Source organism: Mizuhopecten yessoensis, unplaced genomic scaffold (genome assembly GCF_002113885.1).
Source record: "Mizuhopecten yessoensis strain PY_sf001 unplaced genomic scaffold, ASM211388v2 scaffold9049, whole genome shotgun sequence".
NCBI lineage: Eukaryota > Metazoa > Mollusca > Bivalvia > Pectinida > Pectinidae > Mizuhopecten > Mizuhopecten yessoensis.
This window is the reverse complement of record NW_018407853.1, coordinates 494,464-518,220: the sequence shown is the minus strand read 5'-3', so window position 1 is coordinate 518,220 and position 23,757 is coordinate 494,464. Positions and strand designations below refer to the sequence as shown.

Sequence of the window (23,757 nt, the reverse complement as noted above, 5' to 3'; positions counted from 1 at the left end):
AAACTTGGGCTGGGCAGAAATTTTGCAGTATACAGTATCTGTTAGTGAAACCTATGTTTTTAAAAAGAAAAAATGAACAAGGCAAAATATTCTTGGTTTCTTGATGAATAACAGGTATATATTTAGGTCACCTGGTCCAAGAGTTAAAATGGGTCTTTAGGGATGAATGAGTTCATATTACAAGTTTCGTTGTCTTATCTTGTAATTTATGCTTCAATCTCAAAATGTCCTAATACTTGTATTGTGATGTTAAATGATCCTTAAGACTTCTGTTTATAGAAACAATCAAATGCATATATACCATTCCAAATTCTGTTATAGATCGGTTCACGATATGAAGGTAGTTAACAACCGAGTCAAGGCAGAGATTGACTTCAACGGACGAGAAATCACCAGACAGTATTTATCGGAGCAGGACATTAAAGCTATACTGGAGGTTTGTTGATTTAGTATCACTGACAGAGTCTGCACTTACTATTGTTGTAGATCCAATATCCCTGAAAGTGTACTAACTGTAGTTAATTTTGTCTGTCCTGCAGTAGCACTGAAGATCTACAATTGTAGGTCAACAATCACCATATTGACAGAGATAAAGTGTTTAGGTATAGTTTATCATTTAAGTTGAACTTACCAAAAGTTGTTTTGTTTTTTTTGAAAAATGGTCCTCACAATTAATTAGGCAAGATGAATTGATTACAGATACAATTTTTGTTTTATATAGGAACTACAGTTCATGTCAAATGAAGAAGAGGCAAAGGAGTTCCTTGTGGATCTTGGTGATGGTGTTATCAACCAACTAGGTAAAGGGGTGGACGGACTGGAGACCAAAATCAAGGTGTGTACTTCAATAGTCTGGTGATAAATTTAAGCAATTGAATGTCAAGGTTAAAGAGAGGCTGGGGGTCAAGACTATAGACAGGCGGGGGTAAAGGTTATAGAGAGGATGGTTGTCAAGAGGATGATTGTCAAGGTTATAGAAAGGCCAGGTGTCAAGATTATAGAGGGGCTGGGGGTCAAGGTTATAGATAGGCTGGGTGTCAACAAGGTTATATATAGGATGGTTGTCAAGGTTATTGGTGGCTTGGGTCAAGATTATAGATGTAATGGTTGTCGAGATTTCAGAGAGGTTGGGGGTCAAGGTTATAGATAAGATAGGATTGTGGTCAAGGTTATTGGTGGCTTGGGTCAAGTTTATAGACGGGATGGTCGTCAAGGTTATAGATGGCATGGGTCAAGTTTATCGAGCGGATTGTTGTCAAAGTTATAAAGAGAATGGTTGACAAGGTTATAGAGGGGCTGGGGGGTCAAGGTTATAGATAGGCTGGGTGTCAAGGTTATCGATAGGATGGTTGTCAAGGTTATTGGTGGCTTTGGTCAAGTGTATAGATGGGATGGTTGTCAAGGTTATAGGTGGCTTGGGTCAAGTTAATAGAGAGGATGGTTGTCAAGGTTATTGGTGACTTTGGTCAAGTTTATAGATGGCATGGTTGTCAAGGTTATAGGTGGCTTGGGTCAAGTTTATAGAGAGGAAGGTTGTCAAGGTTATAGAGGTGCTGGGGTTGAAGGTTTCATAAAGGCAGTGTGTCAAAGTTATAGACAGGCTTGATGTTAAGGTTATAGAGAGGCTGGTTTTCAAGGTAATAGAGAGGTTGGATGTCAAGATTAGAGGCTTGTGGTCAAGTGTAAAAAGAGGCTGGGGGTCAAGGTTGGTGAGGGGCTGGGGTTAAGTTGGTAGAGCAGCTTTGTGTTCATTTACTGACACTGATGATTGAGAGACTTGACTTCAATAAAAGATTTCCCAATTTTCTCTTTCTTAATGGATGCAACAGTGTTTTGTTATATGCCATAAGATATTCTGCAAAACACTTTAAATGAGTTTCTGGGTTATTACCTAAATGGCATATTCATAAATCATTTGAAAATGAAATGTACAAAGAAAAAGATTCAATGCTTTCATTTGGGAATGTCTGATAACAAGCCAGATTACTATAAAAAAAAACATATAATCAATAAAGACATTTCAAGATTATACAGAGGAGGGAGAGGGGTTCGTTAAGGTCATAAAATGGTATTCATTAAACTTAAAATAAAAAGAAGGAAACTGCTGTGAACATTTTTGAAATTTAAAAATTATTTCAGAAAGCAAAGATTATGTAACAAAATTTAACTGTAATTTAGGATTCAGTCCAAAGCATTTGCTATTTCATTAATGATTTTCTTTTGTGCATAGCTTACCTTAAATGCATAGGATATATAAAAAATATATGAGTCTCTAATAATGAACCTGTTTTTTTCAGGCAAGACACCCCCAAGTTCGGCATGTAGATCTGGAGTCATTATGAAGTGCTAAATACAAAAATGATGTCCAAATTGTGTTCACACGTAGCAACAATCTGTCGGTGATGAAGTTGATATATAGAGATGATCTTATCAGGGTTGACCTAGTAGTAGTGACCTTTGACCTTGTAGTCGTGACCTTTGACCTAGTAGTAGTGACCTGTGACCTTGTGTAGAGGTGATTTTATCAGAGGTGACTTTGGTTGGTGACAGGATTTCAATGATGGAAGGAGAATTTCATTCATTCATTGCCATTATCACTTAGTGTTTTGATTTTTGCATGTCTTCATAATCATTTCAAAAGTTGCAATATTTGGAATCAAAAGTATTATGCATAAATATGTTTTATTCCAAGTCTAGTCCACGCCATTATTAGTTAAAATACAGTATGTATGATCTTAGAGGGTACATATTTATTGTGTCTTGTTTGTAAGGGTATGGTAGTTCTTCGAGGAGATTTGATTGAAATTGATGGCAGAATACAAGGACATAAACCAAACCAAAATTCTGTGATTCTTGAATAGTTGTCTTACTCTTGCACAAACTGTAAAAGTTAAAAAATGGAATAAAGGATACCTAGATGACTTGTAACTTGTATTATTTGTTAAAAAGATTGTTTATACATGTATATTTGCTGTCTGTGTATGGGGTAATGTTAAGATGCCTTGGTATCCTCTGAAAAAAAACGTTTTACATATATATCAGCTAATGTATTATACAGTGTACTACAACTCAAATAAGTATCACAAACAAAATAGAACCTTGAGATGTGTACAACTCATTTCATTGTGTAATTATCTAATCACATGTTTAGAATCAGTAATGTAGGATATATTTGGAATTTACTATAATTTACTATGACATTAGGACAGAGTTCATATACCTGATTTTCACAAAAAGTCTCTCTCAAATGGACATAAAAGTAGGGTTTCCTTTTTTGCTCAAATGAGCTATTTTTTTACGATATTTGTCCAGCGTCCAACGTCCTCAACCTTTTCATATTTTAACTTTCAACACAATTTCAACCCAATCAATTTCGCCAAAACCGATTGGGAATGAAAAGTGCATTGTATTTAACAACTTTTGCTTCTTTTTGGAATTAATTTGAAATTCAATTTGGCCGTCATGACATATTTTACCGAGACACAGAGGAAATGGTTATTGCATACTTTCTGACCAATAGTTGTTACTTTGGAGCCAATTTGAAACCCAATATGATCACCATGGCAGTCGTCTACAAAGTTGATTTGAATTTACAGTATGATCAGAATGATTTGCACCTTATTGTGAAAATTCCTAGTGGTGTGTGTTCCTCTTAGCGCCATTTAATTAGTTCAAATCTCATGCGAGTGTAAAGGCCCGTTTGGCCTCGAGTGAGAAATTTAACCATTAGCAGTATTGTAAGATCATAACTAGGGTACCAACCATAGAATGGTGTATACTGTTTTGTTTTGATAATGAATATTTCCTCACATATCATTTACAAGACTTTTAAGGTTTACGTATAATTTCTTTTTGAGTTGCGTAAAAAAAATATCTTTTATTTAAAAAATGCATGGTTATATTGCCATGTACCATGTGTGATGCTATCATTCCAGAACATTTTAGCTACAATATGAAACCTTTTCATTTTTGTATTTTTTTTATGGTTACAACAATCTACCACATTTTAACCTGATATTTGGTACCACACATTCAGTTAAAATGTGACAAGTATAAATATGTGATGGGCATTTTCTGTTCAAGTGTTACTGTTTATTTCCTTTTGACCTTGGCAAAGGGCAATCACATGTACGTCTGTGATGCCTTAATGTATATGTGAGCTTCTAGTGTATAGTTGTACCGCTAACCTTATTTTTATACCCAAAACATGGCTTGTATAATAGGTAAGTTATTTCATTTAGATAAATACATTTGTCTTACACAGATGACACAGATATGTCAGCTAACAGGAAGTTATTTAACCCTTTCACCACTATGTAACTTTAGTAAACTCTACCATTTATTGATCTGGATGAGTCCATTATGGTCTATAGTGGTGAAAGGGTTAACATCTTATTTAGTAGTAACTATTTTTCTCCGTCTCACATTTTGTAATTGTTTATGTTTGTGTCCTGATGAAAGTGCAGATTTTCTAAACATTTGACAAATTCCATGGTCCACACTCACTAATACTTCAGAGCCTATATATGATTGCTGTTTATATAGATTACATATATTACACACTTCAGTGAAAGCAGACAGTGCCAGACATTAGCACAATATTTAGAAGAGAGTTAGACTGTATCTTGTGAACCACAAGATATCTATTTAATTAGTCCTCCACCAGTTCCCGGGGGGGACAATAGGTTTGCACTTCGTCCTTCCTTCTGAGAAGTTTGTCCAGGACAAATCTTCTATACTATTTCACCTGCATTAACCAGATTTAGTGTATAAGGACATCTTGGAATGGTGGGGTGCAGAGTACAAGAGTTAGGTCACTGTGACCTATGACTTGACCTTTGACCTTAACCTTTTTCATTGTCCTGGGCATTTGATATCTTCTGTACTATTTCACCTGCATTAACCAGATTTAGTGTACAAGGACATCTTGGGATGACGGAGTGCATAGTGCAAGAATTAAGTCACTGTGATGTATTACTTGACCTTTGACCTTTACTTTTGAAAAAGTTTGTCTGGGGGCATATCTTCTGTATTATTACACCTGGAGGAACCAGATTTGGTGAACAAGGACATCTTAGGATAGTGGAGTGCAAGAAGTTAGGTCACTATGATCTCACTGTAACCTATGCTTCCTGACACAAAATTGCTGTATGTTAGATATAGAAATCATTACCGGTAAGGGACTACAGATTGCCTTGCAATACTTTGCCTTGTTATTATGTATATGATAGATCTAAGTTTATTTGGTATTACATGCAGTATACAAGTCTGGTGAAATACCTTATATAAGTATATAAGATACCTTTTGTTGATTTTCAAGAAAAGAGGATCTTGACCCGAAAGATTTACCATCCGGGTTCACATAGGTATTTGTTATGTAGGAAATCAGCTGATTGATGATTTCATTCTGATTGAGCCCATAACGCACTTTTTTACGTCTTACAGCTAAAGTCATTTATAGAGGACATGTCAGGTTTAAGCATTTAACAATTTTGTTTTTTACCACTTCTATATTACAAATATGGTATTAAAAATGTTTTATATAAATGTGTGGCAAGTTACTGTATGCCGAGAAGTTTTTCGTGGCACTTTAACTTTCGCCTTTTTAGCCCTCCTGAATGATGGCCATTTTATCATGACAGCAAATATAAGTTCACAACATACATTTTATAGTAGTAATTACTTGTGAATGGTGAAATTAATACAAGGCGAACATGGATTTTATCGGCAGATGGCGAATATTTGAACGATTGAAAGTTTTTCGCCCGATATATAGTATAGTGTTTCTGGGAGTGGCAGTTCATATATCAGGTATTGTATATGTAGTTGTGTTACCTCCACTAGGGTGACCTGGGAACTATGACCTACTGTCCCCCTGATGTATTTGTATAACAGAATTATGTTGGAGTGATCATCAGTACCTATTGTAGCTCGGTTAGTTTATTAATATGTCTAGAGATCTAAGGTCGTGGGTTGGAAATGTGATCTGGTTGTTAAATTGTTCCACCCATGTACAACACTTGTGTTGTGGTAATACCTCCGAAAACGAGTGAGTTTTTGACTGTGTGATGTGAAGGAGATATATATACAATGTATGTTACCTTGGAGAAATTCTTACACTAAACAAGATACCGGTATTTGTTAACCACTTGTGATCATTTGTTTAAGTGCTGGTGTACTGAACAAATGTTACTGACAAAGCAATGTACAATTGATGTACATTATTGTTTATTTGCAGTTATGTCTTGTTTTAGCTTTTCTAATGTATGACACATACATGTATGTTTTACCGTTTGTGGACGGAATCTTAAACAGTTGTGATGCATAAAGAATAGTTATTGGAAAAGATGTGAAATTCAAGTCACGTTTCTGATGACGCCTGTTGGGTGTTGCTACCGTAATTGTATAGCTGGTGACGTACAGCTGCAATGTGGACAGTGTGACATGAAATATTTGTTGTGTATTGAGATTCACAGTGTTCAAAAAGTTCAAAATGGAACTGAAAATAAATCAAATGCTTACATGCCCTGGAGGGGCTGATGATGAAAGATATAGGTGGTGATAAAATGTAAACATAAAACTCAGCATGAAGATACGTGTACCCACAAATGTTTCATGTTATAACTGATCCTTTCTTCTTTAACTTTAGGAGGCGTAATGCAGCTCAGCTCATGCACATACATGCTACAAACATTTTATGTCTCCTCTGCAATAAAATTTTGAAAATAAAGAAATGGCTTGAGGTTATATATATCTGAATGACAGTTGTAAATAATAGCCTATAACTGATGTATATAATATCTTGTCAGTGATTGAAAGTCTGCTTAATTTGGTATTGGTGCCTGCTAATAATTAATATGCAACTCCTCATTTCACTGAAATAACTGAAGTATTTGCTGAAGTAACCTTTTGCAATCCTCTGCTGTCCATTAACATGTTACTTTTAGCATAAAGTGAAACAGTATTGAAAGGATTTCACTGAAGGATCAAGGTGAGCTCATACTGTACCTTGGTATCCATCGTTCTTCCGTCAACTATTTCTTCAAACAACTTCTTCCTCTGAACATCTGATTCGACTGGAATCAACCCTAGGAGGTGGGGATTCGAAATGAACAAATGATGGGGTTGACCCCACAGGGGGCTGATGGGAGGGTTCGAAAGTGTTTATTTAACCATATTGATCTATACATCTTCTCCTCAGATACTTCGAGATAGATATTAACCGCAACTTTTTGGAAGCATTCTCAGGAGGTATGGATTCAAAATTGTACAAATGGAGGGGCGGGACTAAAAGGGTAATTCTAGTGGAATGTTAATAATTCCCAATATTTTGGTACTGGTCCATACGTCTTGATATAGTCGAGAAACCTTCGACCTAGAATATGCAGAGGGAATTAATGTAAATGACCTCTTTATCTGTCGTCTCGTATGGCCATGTTGCTTATGTCGTTGTTACCAACCGACGCAATAATAACAGAAAGATGAAAGCTCACATCGTTACAATGTTGAACCGTTCAAGTGATTCCTGAGCAGTATTTGAACAAGATTTCGTCGATCGTACTGCTGGTGCCTCAGAAGGATGAGTGATATGGATACAGAGAACCCTGTCATAAGAGACACAAGAACAGTGAAATTGTACAGTGATTCGTCTGAACCATCTGAAGATGGAAAATCAAATCAGTAGTGTATGGAAAGATATATAGAAACATTGGCCATCAACATTCTTTAAAACATGACACACCTTATGAAACAGAAAAGCATGCAAGCAACAGAAACTCATCAATACTGTGAACGCGGAACAATTACAACAGTCGACGTTGAGCACACATTGTCCTCTTATGGATTGAAGAAAGTATTTCCCGATTCCAAGATCAACTTTTAAGACTTGGTAAAATGGTTGAACATTGCTAATATGTTCTTCCTTGGGTAATGAAGATTGCAGAAATTCGCAGTCATGTAACATGTTTCTGGTTTTGAGTCGTCCTATTACAGCTGTCGGACTGCAATATAGCATAAAGACCGAGCTCGTTTATAGATTGTCGATGCTCATTGATGGTATCGCAATCTGTTTATCTGATAACTGATATCAACTTGTAGAAGTACTATATTTTACACTGAAGGAAGCAGGCATTGAACCAGCCCGAGTTTCCTCTGGCCCTGACACCAGACTTTGACATTTTGACAGATAGATGTCTGATGTGGCCATCTATCTGTCAAAATGTCTAAGTCTGGTGGCAGGGCCAGAGGAAACTCGGGCTAGCATTGGACAGTCTTACATGTGGGAAGGAATACCGAGCATTCAACGTAGAGAATGCAAGGGTTTCGGTCACAATGAAGCCATCGGATATGGAGGCATTTTTGTTTACAATGCATCACTTCCCAACACTCCAACTCCGTTGTCACGAGTGAAATGAGGAGATTAACGTCTCCACCTTGTACTGATAAAGCAATCATAATACCCACTATTCATGCGCCGATGGGATGTGACAGTTTCGTCATCGTCATTGGTAAATACGTTTTACTGCACATTGAATACAAATGACATGGGATTGTTTCATGGAAACTTGACGACTATCAAAATTACCAGAACAAAAGAATCTCAGTGGATCAAGCAACATAGAAGTCAAAAGTAACCTGTATGTATACATATGAAGTAGAGTAGATTAAACTTATAGTCTTGTAATCTTTGTACCATATGTGGTGGATCTGTTGGTAAACGTTTGTGTATTTGAAAGAGTCAAAATAATATCGACAACTCATTGAAATAATCATATTGGATGAAAGCGTAAACCATTATAGACAAATAAAAGTGATACATGTATCGGGTAATACACCAACTTACACTGCCTCCAGCACATATTCACACGTGTGTATACACACCACACATGGAGCCAGCCACATCCTTAAATGACCTTAGATGTGGACAACCAACCAACTAATACTACTATATCAACAGTATTTGAGTGGATAGAAAGGATGATTGTTTTCTAAGGGTTAGGGGTTTCACAGCCTTAGCTGAACACTATTGTGAAATATCTCTTCTTCTGAAGAAGTCACAACCTATGGAAATATTTATAATGTGGAAATAATTCATCTAAAATCAATGACAATTATTGTCTAAACGGGACAAATATATCGTGAGAAATCAAAAATGTATTATCTGGGTTATTCTGTCAGGACAGTAGGTAATGTGTAGAATTTATGATAAAATGACAAGTCTCTGCTTTTAATTCATTACTGTCAGCACTGTCTTAGCCTTAAGAATCTCCATTTTACAGTACTGCCCAATCCTCAATCGTCTCCCCTCTACAGAGCTGTCCTAGCCTCAATTCTCTCCCCTGTACACACATATCTTAGACTCATCTTAACCCTTTCATCCCTGGGTAACTTTAGTAGACTCTACCATACGTTTATTTGGATGAGTCCAATATGGTCTACAGTGGTGAAAGGGTTAACCACAACAAGGATGTTAAGGCATTCAACACTGATTGTGATCATGTCCTTGTCTGTTGACCGAACTTTCACTAGAAAGGGATGATTTCACGTCAAGTAGTCATGTGTTCTTAATCTGGTGGTTTGGTCTGGTGTTATTTTGTTTTTAACGTCGTATAAACAGCTAAGGTCATTTGTATGCGTCCTTGTGTGTCGTGTGCTAGAGGCAGGGTATGTTGGTGTAGATAGCGCGGGTCTGATGCCAACGTTATAGTGCTACCTCACTGAAATACCATGCCGAAGACACCCATCACAGCATTCCTCCCGGTCACATCATATTGACAACGGGTGAACCAGTTGTTGCAATTACCCTAAATGCTGAACGTTAAGCAGGGAATAACAACTACAAAGGACAGAACCCATTGCCTTCCTGACCGTGGTAAACGTTCAACATTAAAGTCAAAAGAGAGGTGTTGCCAAGCAAGGCGCTAGGAATCAACAGGCACTCAGAATAGAAAGAAATACAAAAGATTTCAAATATTGCAACATTTCTTTCGCGGTTTTTTTTATAGATTCTGTTGTTCAGGAGAGAAAATCTATAGAGAACATTTGGTATATGATTGCCAATCTTAGAGACAGTATATTTTGGTTTACCTTAAACCGATTTCGGTGCGAATGAATGCTCTCTAAACCAATTACCTGACCTCATTTGAACTTAAACAGAAAAAGACAAGTCAAAGTCAACTGCTTCAAATATGTATTAATTTTAATATCAATGTTGAAAATTGTTCTGAGACATTAGATATCGTTGATATATGTTCATATACATGATTTTATACAATTTTATACAATATTCATTGGTCATGACGAAGTTTTTCTATAATTTAAATGACTATTTACAATGATTTTGTTGAGGTAAAATTGATGAATTATTGACCGTGTGTCCAGTCCTATGAATATATCTAAGACTTATGATTTTGGTCAATTAAACTCACAATAAAATGTTAAGAAATATTATGCATGCGTCATGATTTGTGAAGAAAAGTCCTCCGATCATTCTGAAGACAAGTCCACGTTATAACGAGTGTCGCTACAGAAAGGTTTGTATGCCTATCAAGAGAAATCTGACAAAGTAGTTGCCTGACAGTTTCGCATGTACTGTCATTTCTAACATAGTCGAAGAGTTCGGCAATGTTTCTTTACTCAATAAATGGATGCCTGCCAAGTTTTTGAAATTATCGAGACAAGACTTAGGTGATGCGTCAATACTGCTTTTCACTTTGACTGCAAACGTCCTCATTGATCTAACCGTTCTTATTTCTACTATGGATTCCCAATATGTTTACACATCTTCAAAATGTATATTTCCCTCTTTTGAACTAAGATCGGGTTGCTTGTTACCAAGTGGTTATTTGTTCCATCGACTGTATAACTCTAGCTTTTCCGGAAATACCTACATTTCAATACCAAATCGTAACGTAGTAGTTGTAAATATTACTCTAATTGTTGTATCAATATTTCCCAACTCTTATACTTATATTCCCCAAAGCTCTTATTTTTTATCACTATACATCATCCTTATAACAGCATGTCTGATTGGATTATAATAATCACATGATGGGAAAATAAAACAGTGTCAACCTTACGCGCTCGATTTTCCCCGTCATATATTCCTTATTCGGAGCCTCTCTACAAAAATTGACAAAGGGCACCACACTTGAGCTCAGAGTGACTGAAGCAGACAACAACAATAGCACGGAAGCCTTATTTATACACTTTTGTGTTGTTGTTCTATATCGGTATTATACAATGTGTATTGCCCTTGTGGTAGGAAAAAGACCTCTCGTGATACATGATTAAACCCGGGAAATCAAAGAATCGTTTTTACCTACCACACAGGGGCAATACATGTATACTATTGCGTATTCGGTATTATTTTACATGTATCAGATGCTCCATTTTGGGGTATGCAAAAGTTGATTTCCGAGTATGAAATATTGATCATTGTTTAAATAAGTAGTCCAATTTTGATATATTTCCTATTTTCCAATAAATCTACAATATTGCATAGAAGCAGAAAAGTGGATACCTGAATGACTGAAAAAGGCCACCACACAAACAATATTCAAAGCATCCGAACGTGTTTGTTACGTTGTCAATAATCTCCGAGTTCTAGAAGCAACGTAATCAAATGGTCATATAATAAAATATCGAGAGAAAAGCTAATAACAGGATACAGCAACTACATTAATAAATAATTGATGTAGTATTCCACTCGAAGTGCTGCCAAAATTGTATACATTAGTATGCATTGTTCTTCCTGTTGACGTATTCCAAGTACATTGTATATATAGAAAACATGTTATACAAGCTACATAAAATGGAACTTTGCTTTTAATACTGATCGATAGTTTCTGGAGTATTATAAATTGCTATATTGTATCATTTGAAAAAAGTGTCCAACGGTAATCTTTGTCGCATCTTAGCATCACAATCCATTGCCTCATATTGGTGTTTTCAGACACAATTCATAATGTGGACCCTAACGGGTCGTACTTTTGACTATCCAAGGTGATGTCCGAATGTAATCAATTCAAAACCCAGCATCTGTGGTTTGTTTGTGTAAGCCAAGACATTTCACCGCCCTAATTTCTAGCTCTTTTTAACGCTGGCTACATTACCCAGCGACGCTAATGCTGCCGTAACCTCAACAGGTCGCAATTCAATTTGCTCCCGTGGTCTAGCCTGAGGATGATCCGTCACTGTTTTTATGTAAAGCCTTCATTCGGTGAAATTGTAAGAATATGATTGGCGAATAGTTGACACAAAACGAATCTGTAGCACCGTGCAGTGACAATGATTTGATTTTGATCCTCGAAAATGTATAAGAGACTAAATTCTAACCACTGGGGTAGCGCCGCCTCCAAGCGTTTTTCCAAATATTCGATAAACAGACTGTGGAGTGAAACCGATAGAATATCGTCAGTGGAATGGACACGTGATTAACAATGTTCCAAGCCACCACCCCATAATAGTTCAGTTGCATGGGGTTAGCTTGTGAGCGCAACACCTCAAATGTTGTTATGCTCCACAGGGCAATGTTACATACTAACAAAAACGTCACAAATTCACGACCTGGCTTTTGTCGCTCATGTTCACGTTTTCCTGCAGATTTCCTGAGCGCGTGCAGAAGGAATACAGTCTGAAGCGTGGCCTGGAACATTCCCAGGACACTTGATAATATGACGAGGAACCCATTGGATTCTTGACTGTCCATGGCAGCGGCGATGATGCTAAATAATCCGAACGTGAATTCTCCCACCAACCCGATTAAGAGCAGGCTTTCTTCGAGGTCTATCTGCTTCTCTATCGAGTAACGTAGAGATTGCATTCTGTGAAACGCCAAGATGACGGCGATCGACGTCAAAACGTAAATGACAACTTCCGAAAGGTGTTCTAATTTGAGAGCTGTGTCAAGATAAGACATCGAGCCGATGAGAACAAAAAATATGATCATGGTTATGACGGTGGCGACGAGGACAAAGATCCCGATGAATAGTCCCCGACTGGATCCGGAGCAATCGACATTGATCCTCTGGGCCTTCGCCTTAGACTCGATGTCTAACACTTCGTTACCATCGTAACCCATCTGGAATCGTCCGATATTCTTCCACATCACGTACAGGATACCTGATGATATAGAGAAAAATCAGGCTGTCAACATTTCTTTTTACGGAAGTGTTTAAGGTTCAAAGCTTACTAAAATAGTTTATGCTCAATGCTACAAGAAACGTTCCAGATGTTCAGGTAATAGAACATTTCTGTGTTCAAAGACTTTTGAAAGTTACTGGCTCAAAGCTGAAAGAGAAAATGTCCATCCGTATGGATTTAGATTGATCATAGGATGCTACATAATAGAAAACAATTAAGATTCTCGTCATCTGACTGAACTTAATGTTGTATGTGACCTACCTGCACAGATGATGCTGTACTCCACACTACACGGGTACAGGTAGGGACCAGACGACTCCACAACAGATTTCATCAGAGAATTACCATTACACCTGAGGATACCGGCAGACGTCATGGAACCATTCTGTACTGTATAACAAATAGACAGGTTACAATGTTATTGAATGATCTAAAACTGCCGTCTTTAAAGTGGCAATTAAATATCAACATTTTACATAAAACTATATTTTATTTTGTCATTTTAGTAGAAAACGACAACCCAAATTTTCAGCTTATCAAAGTTGAGCATTTTTAAGAAATGAAAGATTTCAGAGATTAGTGTTAAGTGTGTATGCTGAATCTAACAAGACGAATCTTCAATACTTTAAAAGCAATTAACGCCGCATTACTGAATGATAAGCGTCAGACAAACACATAACATATAAAATTGATAATAGATACAGTATGTCGACACTGAGTTACACTGAACCATACAGACGTATCGTCCTTCTTGGACTCATCGGTGATGTTAGAGGCTAAAAACTGGGAATCTTAATTGGTCCCAATTACTGTTGTAACAGAAGGGGAGGTACCTAAAAACCCTTAATTATACGGATTTCCAAAACTAGAGGATAACTGGTTAACTTCAGTGTGTATATTATGAACTGTGCTTTTTACTGAAAACGATTTACACTAGTGTCTTATGCTTTGTTAAAATACATGTTCAATTATATACCAAAATTCATCATTTATATTTGGTAATAATCTCCTTGAAGAGCATTTTTCAGGAAATTTGACCGGGCGTTTTTATATTTCAATTATATCACATATACATATGCAACATAAAGTAGCTTGAACTATTGTTTTCATTACAACAAGATAAAAAGATTTAGGAGAGCGTATAGTCAATAACAAACAATGAAATACTGACCGAGATACATTTGTAGACACAAAAACCATGTCTCAACGAGTACGATATTCGATAACACATTCCCTTTCCTTATGTCGTTTGTATTCAGCACTACGATATAATGAAGAGGCAAGAACGATGTGCATGAAAACGAATATTTTTCGTAAAATTCTTAGTATCGCTATGAACAAACTTTTAGAATAGTAAGTGACGTTGTTAACTTTCTGACTATTTGTTAAAAGACGAAGGTTTAATAGGTCACTGTTGACCGAATTTTAAATGAGACTATTGATCGTCAAGACTTAGATTTAATTTCATTTTGTGCTGGATGGACTCAGTCATGTTTCACAACAGACAGAATTGTACCATTACTTGATATGGCTATCTACCGTGGAAACATTACTGGCAGCGCCACAAAGCATACTGGCACCACGCACGTGACAAAAACCCCTGGCGACACAGTATCGCAACATCACGAGATCTCTGAACTGACACTAGTGGATTAAAGACACAATGTGATGATAATCTGTGTCGTTGTCTTTTGACCGTGAGCGGAAAAGAACCCTTACGGAGGATATGTATCCCATGTCAGCAATAAACACGAGGTATGCTGCCAGAAATCTGTATCTGTCAAACTACACAGCACGTGCCCCCATCAGATCGTACCAAAGCACGTGCGATCGATGATGACCCAGATCAACTTCTCTCGGAGGCCTCTTCAGGATGTCTATATTTGCATTTCTGTAATGTTATTTTTGCCTAGAGAGGTCCGGGGATTTATCTTCATGTTGTGATTACTTTTATTTTGTCCATATTGGGAAAGCATCTTGTGTGTTATCCAGCAGCCACTTAAAGCTATGCTAACAGTCAAGACTGATGCTGAGATTAATGTTTGAGTTATAGGTGCCGAATGAAGCAGCCTCATAGTGTATAACACTAAATGATATCAAAAGAACTATAAGGTTTTACGTAATTTTGTTGGTACCTTTTTTCGTTTTCATCCTCCCCAATAAATTGTGACCTTGATATGATGTAATAGTGCTAAATAATTCATTGCTCACTCGACCAGAAATACTGCGAAGAACATGCTTAACGTATTACAGACACACATGGCTGTTGCAGGGACCATCAATCCGACACATACCCTGGTGTACTGATTGGTTGTTTGACACGTTCGGACCTAACCACGTGCCCGCTTCTCTCTGCCGGAAGTTGTATGTCTCGATCTCACGCAGAGTTTCCCGGACAATGTTCTCCACCCACACACACAGGTTTGTGGCTACCATGTGCATAAGTCCGAACCTGGCCAAGCTTTTGTAGCGATGGATACACATCTGAAAGTACACAAAAATAGAAATATAACATTTACGTGTGTTCCTGTGTTATATTGTAAAACAATAATAAGTCCGTGTCATTTTCATTCTTGTTCTTTCTATCCTAAATCATGGACAGGTAGTGACAATGGTTACACATTGGTTGTATTCAATTATGCAACGGACTCAACGGACTTGTCTCAAAGAACAAAACTGTCTAAGAGTATTGATAAATAATATGTACCTGTGGTGAATGTGCTGAAAGGATAACAAAAGCAGTCGTTTTTAAAGGACTTTTCAAATATTCAAAAGTTAAAGCTTCAGGTATTTCTCTAACATATCAAGTTGGGTAATTTTCAAAATATAAGGCCAGACAAAAGCCGTTAGATATCCAGGGAATCGGGTCGTATGATTCATCATCACTTTTTGGCACAAACAAGTGTAAATAGTTTAATTGAATTGAAGTATTTCCACATTGCTTGGCTTCTCAGTGCCATCTAACGCACTACAGCCAGCGACTGTGTGAAATGAAGACTCCTAGGAATGGGTCTAAACAAGGCATCGTGTAATTAGGAATTTTGGAGAATACTGCGACCTGCTGACCTTCTGGATAGATATTATAAACCTAAATTACAAATTGTTATTATACACCTCGATACCAGTCTCCTGTACGTCAGTGACGTGTTAGGTTAGATTCTACAGACCCCTGCTGTACTGTTGTGTGTGCGTGCTGGGCAGTAGAGACCATATTTTTTGTATTTACTTTGATGTTGAAAGCTCCCATATGGATACTATTAGGAGAAAATGGCAGAAAGCATACAGGTGTTTGTAGTCTACGCCCAAGTCGTAAGTCACATTCTTTAAGCCATGTCGTCTTAACAACCGAAAACACTGATCATACGGCTGAGGAGGTACGATCGTTGTAGTGCTACATGCTGTCTATATCAAACAGCAGACAGACAAAGCAACTTGGAAAGAGTTTTATCAAAATAGTCTCAAAGAACCAAATATTAAAGCGACTGTATTCAAACGGCCACCTATTATAGAGTCAACTTAAGATGATCGAGTAAATGTATATCACAATAATCATTTGTAAGGTAAGTCGATGGTAGATGTTGTAATATAGCCGAATTGGTCGGTTGATATAGTAAAACAAGAGGCCCAAGGGCCCTAGCGGTCACCTGAGTTATTCCATAGGTACTTTATTTTATTTTTTAGATGTGATGTGGAAATCAGCAAGTTACCTAAGTGAAATACAATATTTGTCATGTCATCAAAGGATAAGAATTTTAAAATATTGGTAAATGTTTCCTTTGGGGCCCCGTCCTAGCCCCTGGGGATGGGGCAGGAATTCCAATTTTACACTGTAATACCCTCATCCACCAAAGATGATTCTAACCAAGTTTGAATAATTTTCTGCTTAAAATGGATAAAATATACCCAAAAGTGTTATTTCCCTATATAAACTATAGTAAAGTTTACCCCCTCCCCAAGGGGGAACGGATGGCTCAGGGGTCCTGAAATTGACATTTTCATTAAAGCTGCTGATGATCTTTCTATCCATGCACTGACATTGACTGTAGTACCTCCGAGTCTGGAGCAGAAGATTTTTGAAATATTGGTATTTTTTTCCTTTGGGGCCCACCCTGGCCCCTAGGGTTGGGGAAGGAATCCCAATTTTACATTTTAAAACCATCTTCCTCCAAGGATAATTCTCACCAAGTAAGAATACCTTCCTACAGAAAATTGTCAAAATATAAACAAAAGTGTTATTTGCGTATATAAACTATAGTAAACTTTACCCCCTCCCACAGGGAGAAGGGATGGCCCGGGAGTCATGTTAACAATTTAAATTTAAAGTCCCTGATGATCTTTCTATCCATGTAGAGAAAATGACTGTAGTACCTCTGAGTCTGGAGAAGAAGATTTTTGAAACATTGGTTAATTTTCCATTTGGGGCCCCGCCCTGGCCCCTAGGGTTGGGGTAGGAATCCCAATTTTACAATTTTGTAGCCTCATCTACCAAGGATGATTCTGACCAAGTTTGAAAAATTCCATCCATTGGTTCTTGAGAAGAAGTTGAAAATGTAAAAAGTTTACGCACGACGGACGACGACGGACGGAAAGTGATCGGAATAGGTCACTTGGGCAAAGCTCAGGTGACATAAAAAGTAAAAATAGTATAAACATTAAACAACATGAAAAAACACGATCTGATGATACCGGCGTGACAACGTATTCTATCGTATAAAGTCGTAACTAATGCAGATTTATCTTATCTTAAAATATATGTTGTTTACTTGCCAACACCGTGTATCTGTATACCTTTTTATGTTAAGGATGTGCAATATCTGTATATTACAAATTAGTGGAAATGACAGAGAGGCGTTGAGAGAGTCGGTTATGTGGGAGTATGGTGTAGAAGTGAGGAGAAAGGAAGGTTTATGGGGCCGCACCTTGTTACAACACTTGTAGTCAGTCGAGGTCCAGATCGCCCCAGACCTGGTTCGTGACAGACAACTATTCAATCATACACGATATGAATAAAAGTGCTCTCTCCTGTTCTTCGTTAATGCTTCATCATCACTTTTTGTAAACTACACGAATATTTCGTCTCATTATTGTACTTTAGCGTGCCAATGGTACCTTAACCATCGACTGGTAGCCAATGAAGATTAGACAGACTCTCCTTGGTTCCTAGAAAAAATATTGGCCGATAGTATTGACTAATATTGTGCATATTATGTATGTGTGGTGAAAGTGGTGTAAGAAGACATGCTTAGATTCTTTGTCTCCGTCCGTGAATACGAGACCGACAGCCGAGAGAAACATAGTACACTGTGAATTCGAAAACGGATATCTGGTACACAGTGAAATCGTTAATCCCAATGTCAAAGTACACAACTATGTCTTCCCCCGAGTCACAGTCTCCTCCACAATTTGAAACTTTTTGAGCCTAGTTTCAAGACAGATTTCTTAACAATGATTACAATGATCACGCTCTTTTATATTCTCAACTGGCCAGTAGTTTCACAACGATGAAGACAGAAGAAAAAAGCTGCTAAAAAGGGCAAAAACATCATAACTCCGTCTTATCCAAGAAATATTAAGCTAGTTCTATATTATGCTAAGTTTCCCCTTATTATCATCCATGACTTATACTACAGACGCAGCTCAACCATCTCAGCATCAGTCATCTCGGACTTCTCTTTAACACTGGTACAATGTATACGGCACTAGAAATGATACCGTTCCCACTACAACAGAACACAATACATCTCCAACACACACGCAGGCATACACACAAAGGGAGATATTAGCCAGGTGACATATGACTATAATTAGCGCCTGATAAGGCAACTCCTGCGAATTCCTCAAAATTGTATTAATTATGTGTATGCTAACTGTATTGGTTGTATAAATTGTATATGTACGGTAAAGCGCTTCATATTGACCCGTTCTAGCTTGATAGGGCGCTATATCAAATGTTGTATATCAATATAGTATATATTATGTGTAATTATTATATGTGTTGTTGCATGCTGACTGTTCAAGAGACTCTACATAGACTTTCTATGTAGACTGTTAAAAAACAGCGATAATTATCTCCCAAAAATACTTATGGACGGGTCAAAAGTCGCCAACAAACGGTCGTAAGGGAAAACTTAATAGTCTTTTCCTTTTAAAGGAGAAAAATCGACATGTTACTTGATCATTTATGTTAAAAGTTGTTTGGTGTATTTAGCTATCTCTGTTATCGTATAGCACTACCCTCCGGGATGTGGTTTGTTTTCGGACAATATTGAAGGAAATATAAGTAAAATAACCACATGCCTGCAATCCACTGAGTATACACATTTCATTAATCGATTGCTTTCACAACAAACATGCTGTAGTGGCATAATTATCCACTTAAAAAAATAGGTTCAGATATACGATTTTAAGCTTACCTTAAAGTTTGGGAGCACAGTGTGGGAAATGAAGGTATTAGTGAAGAACTTACCTTTGCATTGAGAAATACAATGTATGTGATATGAAAGTGAAAAAATGACATTTCCTTTGATTTGAGAAATGAAAAATATACAAATATAAAGTTTTAAAGGGTGCATTTACCTTTGAGTTAAGAAAGACAAAATAAAGCTGTATGAAGGCATAAGGGATGAACTTACCTATGATTAAGGAAGACAAAGTAAAGCTGTATGAAGTTGTAAAGGATGAACTTACCTTTGAGTTAAGGAAGACAAAGTAAAGCTGTATGAAGGTGTAAGTGATGAACGTACCTTTGGGTTCAGGAAGACAAAGTAAAGCTGTATGAAGTTGTAAAGGATGAACTTACCTTTGAGTTAAGAAAGACAAAGTAAAGCTGTATGAAGTTGTAAAGGATGAAGTTACCTTTGAGTTAAGGAAGACAAAGTAAAGCTGTATGAAGGTGTAAAGGATGCACTTACCTTTGAGTTAAGGAAGACAAAGTAAAGCTGTATGAAGGTGAAGCTGAGCTGTAGGAGAGGTCGGACTCCGTGTAAAGGGTTACTGCAGTTCGAGAACGATTCGGAGTAAAAGAACTGTCCGAAGAGGAGACCACTCTGTATCATACTCCCGACACCAAAAGCTGTCAACGGGAAATAAAACTGTGATAAAGCTCGACTGCAATATGTGTCAGATTCCATTAGCTTATTTTGATGAAGTAAATTTGAACTATTTAAGCAACGTTTTCAAAATTAAAAGGAACTGAATATATTTGTTAAATGATATAATTTTTGACATGATATTTAATATATGATTTCTTTAAGTACATACCAACAGCTCCTAGTCTTAGATAGAAACTTCCGGTATTGTATGTTCGGGACACATCAAATGAGTATTTCCGTTTCCGGCTGGAGGTGGAGCCATTTGAATCTGGCGAGTTCATCCGTCGTTTGACCTTCTTGCGCAGTCGCACTGTCTTGTTTTGTAACAAATATACGTAGGCGTACACAAGGAACACTATACTGACGGAATACAGATAAATGTAAAACCCCTGCAAAAACAAAGCAAATATTAAAACACCAGTCTTTGCATTTTATTGAATTGTTGAATAAGATATCCAAAAGCTTTCTTTTGTATTCATATTTTATTTAAAAATTCTTTTTATTTGCCAGTTATTATGAGTACCAATATTTACCTCAAATAGATATGGCATCGGTTTTGTAGCAAATATATCTGCTATAGGCATGACACACCCCATCACGACGACGAGCATGGCATAAAGGCCGCTTACGATGATGAAAAGGCTGTCCCTAAAACACGTCAAAGACAGAAACGTCACCATTTCATGCAGTTCACATAGCTCTCATGCAACTCGTGATTTTTAAAGTATGTACCTGAACAAGAAGAGAACAAACACATCACAATACCTCTCCAACAGTGAACCAATAATAGGACTCAAATTTCTGCGATAGCAAGTGAACGGTAATAACGTCAACACATTATATAAACAGATATCATACGTCGGCTTTACAACAAACGCCACGGTTCCATATAGTATGTACATATATAGATACCACCGGCTCACTGTGGTGGAAATTTCTCTCCAAAAGGAGATTAAGGAAGTTAATCAACGCTACCACATCCAGTACAGATTTTCACAATAATTTTGTTTCAGAAGCCCAAAGTACACCAACAGTTGCTACAACAGACCGAGTAGACAGTACATATTAGTAGTATGATTAGTAAGTAATATGTTGGGGTCATTATTTGGAGTTTCTGATCCTTACAGGTTATTATTTCTTACTCTTAGATGTGATAATTTGGAGTTTATTGTCTTTAGAGAAAACTATTTTGAATTGTTCTTCTTTAGGAGATATACTTTGGAGTTGCCGATCGTTAGAAGATATTATTTGGAGTTGCTTATCTTTAGAAGATATTATTTGGAGTTGCTTATCTTTAAAGATATTATTTGGAGTTGCTTATCTTAAGAAGATATTATTTGGAGTTGCTTATCTTTAGGAGATATTATTTGGAGTTGCTTATCTTTAGAAGATATTATTTGGAGTTGCTTATCTTTAGACGATATTATTTGGAGTTGCTTATCTTTAGATATTATTTGGAGTTGCTTATCTTTAGAAGATATTATTTGGACTTGCTGATTTTAAGAAGAAGATATTATTCAAAGTTGCTGACATTTAAAGTCAATGATGAGTTCTACACACGCTTGCATGATAAAATGTCAAGTTTAAGCGTATTTTAATGCTTTCACAGAAATAATCTTATTCCATCCTGATATGAAATAAACTATCACTTTCTTACAAGATCGGCTTCACGTTTCAGTGTTTTTGTTTCATATTTTGAAGCAACTGGAATAATTCCCGACAGTGTGTAGAATAAATGTTAACTTTCTCGACGAATGGCTGATTATAATCTCTTTCAGTATAGAAATACTTGATCCAGGGGAATAACTCACTACTGCTCATTTCACTTAACATTATTACAAATACGTATTATTATTACAAATACGTATCATTATCACAAATACGTATTATTATTACAAATACGTATCATTATTACTAATACGTATCATTATTACAAATACGTATCATTATTACAAATACGTATTATTATTACAAATACGTATCATTATTACAAATACGTATCATTATCACAAATACGTATTATTATTACAAATACGTATCTTTTTTACAAATTCGTATCGTTATTACAAATACGTATTATTATTACAAAAACGTATCATTATTACAAATACGTATCATTATTGCAAATACGTATCATTATTACTAAAATGCGTAATGCTACTACGCTCTCGGCAATCAAAATACAGATGTTGAATTGGTGCAATTTCGGCTAATCCAAAACTATATTCGACATTTTTTTCTACAATTTATCTGCCATACAAACCGTCTCGTTCCCCGATTGAGCTCTCAGCGAGATAAAGTTTGTGCAAACTGTCTACGCTATTAAACAAATTGGTTCATAAATTCTATCAGATTTTATACAGCGACGCGTACAGCCCATTATATACCCTCGATACAATTACATAAGCACTGACAAAGCTAACTGTAAGATATCTGTATTTACTAGCGGCAAAGCCATGTCAGACGGAGTACGTGGATAGAGCTTAGAGGTAAACAAGCAAATCTAAAACATAACCTTAGAATAAAATGATATAATTACAACATCGTCAATATACCTGGACGAAATCGGTATTCCATGTTAATACAAACAGACAAAAATAGGAACTGAAGTCGCACTTTAACGAAAACATAAGCAGAACAAAAAACAAATTAATACCCCTACAAAATATTCTGAGTCGATACTAGGTACAATTTCTCGATATTGTGTCACACACTTATTCGCGGGGGTTTACAATTTCTGTAAGTCTGTTTAGGTTGTTTTATTTATATATTTTTATGCTAACTGTTAATTGTTTTATTTAGTGTTCTTCTTATAAAATGATGTTTTGACCTAGCAGCCTCAGCTCAACTGATATCACAGATGTGTGAATAGTGGATGTTATCGCAACGATTTCAAAATGTTCACGAAGGTTTAAATTTCGCAACTTTAACCGCTTTGAGGAAATTCGCGAAATTGTCACCCTCGTGAATATTAGCAATTATACAGTACTCTAGACCGGTTTTTAAACAAGATCAACATGCAGTGATGCTGAACGAAGAATTTGATAAAATAGTGACAATGATGAGGGCCAGTGAAATAACTGGCATTATATACTGCTTGTCCCTAAACACAACACATTCTGAACCGCTGGATACAACTCTAGATTCAAATCAGGCTAAATCATCAACTTGGGTAGATATATATTCTCGATTCTCTCTATGAATATACAGTAGTAATGCTGATATATAATAGTTTAAAGCGCCTCCTTCACAGGATTACACGGCTATTTGTTTGATGATACTTCAAACACGTCACTCTGGAGCACGTTCTTTGTGCTTATAAATGAGTTAATCGCCTACAGTATTTCTTGTGGTTTTTTTTCTGAAAAATCAACTAGATCATCACGTCTGAATGTTCAACAAATATTTTCTAAATAATCAAGAGGCTCATCACTTCATACACACAAGCTTCATCTTTCCTTCTATTTGAAAATCACCCTGCTTTAGCTATACTTCCTAAAGGGAAGCTTTGATTAATAAAGGA

At 36.6% G+C, this 23,757-nt stretch overlaps 2 protein-coding genes across 4 annotated transcripts in view; one reads left to right on the top strand and one right to left on the bottom strand.

Annotated features, from left to right (window-relative positions):
* LOC110457248 (zinc transporter 9-like) overlaps positions 1 to 6,730 on the top strand; it is a 35,966-nt gene extending 29,236 nt beyond the window's left edge. For both annotated transcript variants that reach the window (XM_021508435.1, XM_021508436.1), the window contains exons 17-19: positions 322 to 436; positions 722 to 835; positions 2,298 to 6,730. In XM_021508435.1, coding sequence (XP_021364110.1) covers positions 322 to 436; positions 722 to 835; positions 2,298 to 2,342 — 274 coding nt within the window. In that variant the 3' untranslated portion in view covers positions 2,343 to 6,730. The remainder of the gene's footprint in view (positions 1 to 321; positions 437 to 721; positions 836 to 2,297) is intronic.
* A 3,407-nt stretch (positions 6,731 to 10,137) lies between these two features.
* LOC110457246 (otopetrin-2-like) overlaps positions 10,138 to 23,757 on the bottom strand; it is a 46,039-nt gene continuing 32,419 nt past the window's right edge. For both annotated transcript variants that reach the window (XM_021508431.1, XM_021508432.1), the window contains exons 4-9: positions 20,768 to 20,882; positions 20,404 to 20,623; positions 20,055 to 20,215; positions 15,438 to 15,627; positions 13,405 to 13,533; positions 10,138 to 13,122 (exon numbers count right to left, since the gene is read on the bottom strand). In XM_021508431.1, the coding sequence (XP_021364106.1) occupies positions 12,332 to 13,122; positions 13,405 to 13,533; positions 15,438 to 15,627; positions 20,055 to 20,215; positions 20,404 to 20,623; positions 20,768 to 20,882 (1,606 nt within the window). In that variant the 3' untranslated portion in view covers positions 10,138 to 12,331. The remainder of the gene's footprint in view (positions 13,123 to 13,404; positions 13,534 to 15,437; positions 15,628 to 20,054; positions 20,216 to 20,403; positions 20,624 to 20,767; positions 20,883 to 23,757) is intronic.